Below are 6847 nucleotides of genomic sequence, written 5' to 3' on the forward strand. Positions count from 1 at the left end.
AAAATAGTTGTATCAATTTTAATGGAGCTAATGGAATGAAATAGAGTATACTTAATACTAAAACTATATCTAATATTTGCTTATTTTGAAAGGAATTTAGAATTGATTGGGGCCTTTGGTAGAACTATTCTACTAAGTTCTGTTAACTTTCAGAAATAATGCTCATCAGTATTCTAGAGAATTGGGTGCCAGACGATATGGACATCCACATCCACAATACAGAGTGAGTGACTCACTGACTCTGGCTAAACGGTAAGAAACGATTGAAATGACAGAAAGTACTCAAAAGGACAAAGAATCAGAGGCAGTTTATTAAATAAACTGGGAGATGCTCATGAAAATATCTAAACATCATTACTTGCAAATTGACAAACAAATGTAACATTGTCAATCTTCTACAATTTTCATATAAAACCCAAGTGAAAATCAGAGTTTTATATATTTATGAGGAAATGAGACCCAGGTATCACTGCTATACACACTTGAAAAACTCAGAAAAATGATCTAATTATGCCTCTAAATTCTGGATTTGTATATGCCCAGATTTTTATACATATTAGTAATTTTTATGCAGAAATAAATTCTTAATGCCCTATTTACTTATTTGTATTATGGCAATATTAGTTACTCTATTGCACAAAAGTTGGTTGTAGTGTGAGGAATTCAACTGTTGAATACAAAGTTGCTGAACAAATTTCTATATCAATAGGTAATGATCCCTATCTCCCTTTCAAAGCAAGTAAACCACAGAATGGAGTCAAGATATTTTCATTTTATTCTTTACTCTTCTATTTATTCAGTAACTAAACACATTTTATCCTATCGCTGCCTAAAAAGTTTTTTCTGTGAAATTAAGAATGAATGTTTACTTTACCTCCCCAGAGAGTTGTGAGGATTAATGCGACTGAAACAGGTAGTATTAGAAATTTTGCTTGAAAGTATAAAACAAACAAATAAACAAATGTGACATTGTTGTTCTATTGTAGTTTTACCATGAAGCATTCTCTTCTCTATCACATTGCATGTGCTCCTCTGTGCGGCTCATTCCTGCTCAAGACGGTTCTACTTGGGCTCTTTTATAGGCTATATCTCCTTATTGTCTGCCATTGCCTATAACAAAAGCATTTCCTTTATACAAATTCTATAATTCTCAAATTCAGTTCCATTATTCCACCAATGAATGTACAGTTCAGTGAATTTAGTCTTACACTATGCAGAGTGTTATCTTTGGGAAAGAAACTACTCTATTAACTATTAGATTTGTCTGTTGGAGGTTAACTTTCCTACCCAGAAACCCTACATGATGCTTTCATAACCATGCCTCTGTATAACTGAAATGGCTTGCATGGTTTGAATTTCCTTCCCAACACATTTCCTAGGAAAAATGCCATAAAAAATATGAGCTGGGTCTTCTGAACCATAGGTTTATCGATAATATCCTCACTGATTGCCTGGGAAATCACTAGTTGCATTTAAGCATGGCCTTCTTTCTTGTGGAGTCAGAGTGAACTGTCAGTCCCCAAGAAGTCATGCCTCTTGGATATAGTTATGTGAGACACTGTTGCCTGGAATAGCCTCTTCATCTCCCGTTTTCCCAGTCCACTCAGCACTCACCACTCTTAGAGTGCTTATCACAGTGATACAATGTGCGTCAGGGCAACTAGGTTGAAGATACTGGATTATAGACAATGTGTTGTTCAACTTGGTATTTTCTCCCAGCAATTAATGCAATATTGAGTGGCCATTAAGTGTTTAGTAATGCATGCTCACTTGAATGAATTCACTACATAATAATTAGAATAATTTCCTTAAAACACGTGATATCATGCCATTTCTATGCCTAAACCCTTCTTCACAGTGTACTGAAAAAGATTCTGTACTCCTTGAGAGGACATAAAAGTATTCTTTTTAGTTCTCCAGTATCATCTGTCACCATTCTCTGCCTCACAGTCTAAGCTGTAACCACATTGGTCTTTCACTTCTTGGAAAAAGCCAAGGTCTTTCCTAACTTAGGTCTTGTCATCTGCCCTTTTCTGTGCCTAGAGTGTTCATTACCTCTCTTTTCTCATGATTGATTCCTTTTCATCTTTCACATCTTAGCTTAAGTGTCATTTCCTCAGAGAAGTTCTCCTTGACTACCCAATCTAAAGACAGTCTCTTCTACAACTCTCTAACAGCTTCCCACTGTGTTCTTTCACAGCATTCATCATGATCTGTAATTAAAATTTATTTGCTTATATTTTTGTTCTCTATTTGTTTTCTATTTTCACTAGACCCTAAATGACATGAAGGGGGTATTATATGTATGTTTTGTTTATGACTATTAACCCAATACTTAGGCCATAATAGGTGCTCAGTAAATATTTGTCAAATGAATGAATACTAAGACATCTCCATTTCATTGCTCTGATGGCAGATTGTTCCTGGACACTTGAGGATATCAATAACTTCAGTGGTTTGAAGTCTTCTTTCTAGGTCACCAAAGTCATATGCAAACTCACTTTCTTTGTTTTACCAGTGTTTGCTAAGCTATTTAGGCAAGTGTCTGACTGAATGATGTAGGCAAATGCTGCCCAGAAATCTGAAGGTTTGTTTAGACCTTGGTTATCACCAGAAGACAAAAACAGTGAGAGGCAGATGGTGTATTGAAAGCAACATGAGGTTGGGTTGATACACTTGGCTTAACACTCTGTCTTCATTATTTCCTAGTCTGGTGACCTTGGGTATGCTATTTGCTTTCTTTGAGTTTTAGTTTCATCCTGTGTAAACAAGCATAATACCTACCTCATAGGTTGTTGTGAGAATTAAGTAAATGCAAAGTGCCTAGAGTGGTTCCCAGAATATGGAAGATATTAAATATCACAGCTATTGCTGTGGTTGCCAGATATTTGGCCAGAAGATAATTTTATAAGTCATAGAGTCTGATAGATATGTTACGTAACTTATTCTTTGCAAGACATTTCTTTGATTTGGAGCACCAAGCATCTTAAGGGCTTAGACATTTTCATTGTTTTTCTTTCCCCTCCATCCTTCCCATTAACTTGTTTAAGGCATTCTTCATGTCTTCATTCCTAAGGGTATAGATGATGGGGTTCAGCAGGGGGTTGACAGCGGTGAAAAACACAGACACTACCTTGTCCTCTGGGAGGCTGGTGGATGGACGGGAATAGATGAAAATGCAGTGTCCCAGAAAGAGTGTGACTACAGTGAGGTGGGCTGCACAGGTGGATAGGGCCTTCCGCCTGCCTTTGGAGATCTGCTGCCTCAGACTCACCAGGATGACCACGTAGGACACCACAAGGACCACAAAACAGACCACTGAGATCAGCCCACTGTTGGAGATGATGAGGATCTCAATGATGTGGGTATCAGTGCAGGCCAGTTTGATCACCTGTGGTACATCGCAGAAGAAGTTGTCAATCTCATCAGGACCACAGTAGGGCAGCTTGACGGTGAGGGAGGTCAGGGCTATGGAGTGGATGGTCCCCCCTGTCCAAAGGGCCACAGCCAGCAGCACACATACTTTCCAGTTCATCACAGTCATGTACTGCAGGGGTTTGCAAATGGCCACATACCGATCATAGGCCATGACAGTGAGGAGAAAGATCTCTGTGCAGGCAAAGAGGTGCAGGAAGAACATCTGAGTCACACAGATATCAAAGGAGATGAGCTTCTCCTCTGACCAGGTGTCTATCAGCATCTTGGGGACAGTGACAGTGGAGTGGCAGACATCGATAAAGGACAGGTTACTGAGGAAGAAATACATGGGTGTATGGAGCCGGTGGTCATAGATAACAGTTATGACAATGAGGACGTTCCCAATCAGTGTGAAGACGTAGAAAATGAGGAACATGGCAAATCCAGCTATCTGCACCTTCTGATTTACAGATAAACCTCCAAGTCGAAAATACGTCACTAAAGTAGTTTGATTGCGTAGGCTAGCCTCTTCCATTCTTTTTGTTGGACACTCCTGTCAAGAATTAGAAAAAAAAAATAACACTTAGCATCTGCATCAATCATTTGGTTACTTAATTTGCTCTGTGTTTATAACTTTTTTACCCATCTAGAATTTATAGTGAAATATCTTATTTTAAAGTCCCCAGTCAGCATCTTAAATCATGCTGGACACGTAGAAGGTGCTAAACACACTGTCGGGATAGTAGGACAGAGAATCCTGATTCACTGAGAGATATAAAACCACCTTGGATAGGGAGGGACCAATCAAGTTATTTCTCCCTTATAGTAGTAAGATATTAGTGCTTGGATTTAGGTTATAGAGTTTTACAGGAGAAGAAATTAAGATTCCCCTTACTCCAGATAAGTAATTTGTCCAAGATCACACAAATCCTGGCCCTGAACACAGTTTTCTTTATTGTCTTGTTGACTGTATTTTTCACTAACCAGACTACTTGCTCTCCTGTTACCTCTACCAAGATGCCCTGAGACTATAATTTTAATAATCTACTTCTCAGAAGGCAAAGACTTTTCACCAAGCTGCTGGGCAACTGGGAATGTGGCTGTGATGTTTTTTGAACAATTCTTTGGAGGAGGCAGGATAAAAGCCTGGAGGCTTAGAAAATCCAGAGATTTGGAGAGGGTGAGGGGAGGCTTGCTTCTCCTCCACCGCTCAGATGAGGGCAGACTTGTTGGAGGTCAATGTCAAGGTCTAATAGTATTACTGTCTTGACTAGATTATCCTCAGCTCTTTTTAAAGTCTAAATCTGTTATCTGACTTACTGGCCCACAAGTAAAACAAAAGTAGTCATTTTATTTTCTTTTAAAATAGCCTACCTTTGACTCAAGCCTCATTATTTTTAATGTATATATTATTTAGCGTCACAAGATCTTAGCCCGTAAAGGGATCTGAGAATTTACCTACTTTTTTTTTTTTTCATTTTACAAATAGAGAGAATGAGGCACAGAGAGGTAAAGCAACTGGTCCAAGTTCATAGAGAAGTGGAATAATAGCGAGGTCTAGAGCTCAGGTCTCCTGACTCTTGGTTTGTACTTCTCTACTCCACCACCCCTCTGATCTGAATTTTGGTGGTAGCTGGCATGATTGGGGCGTTAAGTAGGATGTGTCTCAGTGGCCTTCCTCTTCCTCTCCTTGGTGTCCCGGGCCAGCTTGGGTGGGCATCTGTGGGGAGCCTCTCTTCTCTAGCTTGGCTCCTTCATCTGCTGCCCTGATGCACAGCCTTCCAGGGGTGGCCCACCCAAGCACGCGGCCCCTCTTGGTTCCTTGGGCCCGATCATCCTGTGCTACCTTCTTCGTGTGATTGATCACGACTGGTACTTTATATCATCCCTCAAGATCAGGCTTTCTGCGAGACAAATGAATCAAATCCACATGGCCTATGAAAAAAGACTAGAAGAAGCTTTTCTCTCTGCTCCTAGTTCTCTCTTCCTTCTCAAATATTTCCTATATCTCATCATGCTGGTCTTCTGCAGACAATGGCCCATTTTGTCATCTATATCAGAGGAACGATTAATGGTAGTGTCAAATCAGGGAACTGACAAAGTAGATCTGTGACAAATAAGGTATTCAGGGGGCAGAAGAAGTCTTTCAGTTAACACTAAATTAAACTCTCCACATCTAGTGCTTGGATTAATATTTATAGTAACATCTTACTGTAGTTATGGATTAATTTTACTATTTATAATTTTTATTAGAGTGTTTACTTAAAACTTTTGCTCTAGAGAAAGAACTATTTTAAATGTTTAATGATTTACACCTGTTATCTTTTTAATTTATTAAGTTCTAAAAGGACGATTGCAAAATTGAAAACTAAAGAACTAACCAAGTTTGGAGCCAGGGGTTCATCTTAAATTCAACATGGAAAATGTCGCCTGCACGGATGGAGAAGGTGCGCCGACTGAGAACGGTGTCTGAAATGAAGACTTCTGTTCCACATCATCATTTTTTTCTATCTCTGTGGAGCCGCGAGAAAAAATGCTTTGAAAAATGGAGATCTGTCCAACTACAGTAAAACTTTGTTGTTAGTTTATGTCAAGAATAGCGTGCACAAAAAGAAAATCTAGTGTCTACTGCATACACTTCAGAAAAACGAGAGGAAACAGTTAAGAGTAGAAACAGAATAAAACTAAAATGTCTATAAAACTTACCTTGGGTTGTTTCTGATGCTCCCAGCACCTCCAAAGAGAACTGAATTGTCACAGTCTTGAGTTTAAACATCAAGAGTATTTTTCCCAGTAGAAAGAACAATTTATTTGAAGTTGGCCAAGTCCAATAACCCCATTAGCTTGATTTTTCCAGAAGGAAGTTCAGAGCCTTGAAGTTCCTTTGGGTCTTGTTCACAGTTTTTGGTAATAAGTCACAGTAGATGTATCTGGTGATATTTTACCAGAAGTTCTTCAGAATTTCTGCAAAAATCACACCTTTTAACCTATATTATTGTCGTATTTTTCAATATGTAGTAGATGTAACTTTGCACTGAGATTTTCCAGAATTGCTTTCCAGTCAGCTGAAGATGTGGTATGGGAATGGTGTATTTTTTGCACTTTTTCAGACTGCAGTGATTAAAAGCCACTATCAACCACTTTTGCAGGCCATACTAGTTTACCAGGACCACTTCTGTCAGAAACCTTGACCTAATTACTCAGAACCAGTGTCACTGAAGCATCCTGTTTTCTTCGCAGCATGATCTCTGGAAATAAGTTTTGTGTTACTAGTTTCAAATGGATGATTCCACCTTCAAGTACTGAAGGGGGATCTGTAGAGGAAGAAAGCAGCTGGGGCTGGCAGCTGCAGCACTGGTGTTTTTCCACCTGAATTATATAGGCTTTACATCCTTGGGAACTTTTAAACAATGACATCAGCTTGCCCTAG

General features: G+C 39.0%; 1 protein-coding gene across 1 annotated transcript; it reads right to left on the reverse strand.

Annotated features, from left to right (window-relative positions):
• Nucleotides 1–3004: 3004 nt before the first annotated feature.
• OR4E1 (olfactory receptor family 4 subfamily E member 1) lies at nucleotides 3005–3952 on the reverse strand. Its single transcript, XM_014851344.3, has one exon. It carries the CDS (start codon nucleotides 3950–3952, stop codon nucleotides 3005–3007), a length of 948 nt encoding a protein of 315 aa, XP_014706830.2.
• Between the last annotated feature and the right edge of the window lie 2895 nt (nucleotides 3953–6847).

Source organism: Equus asinus, chromosome 2 (genome assembly GCF_041296235.1).
Source record: "Equus asinus isolate D_3611 breed Donkey chromosome 2, EquAss-T2T_v2, whole genome shotgun sequence".
NCBI classification, from domain to species: Eukaryota; Metazoa; Chordata; class Mammalia; order Perissodactyla; family Equidae; genus Equus; species Equus asinus.

Bases quoted from the DNA above. Each gene is read 5' to 3' on its own strand.
- OR4E1 (XM_014851344.3), bottom strand. From the start codon at position 3,952: ATGGAAGAGGCTAGCCTACGCAATCAAACTACTTTAGTGACGTATTTT.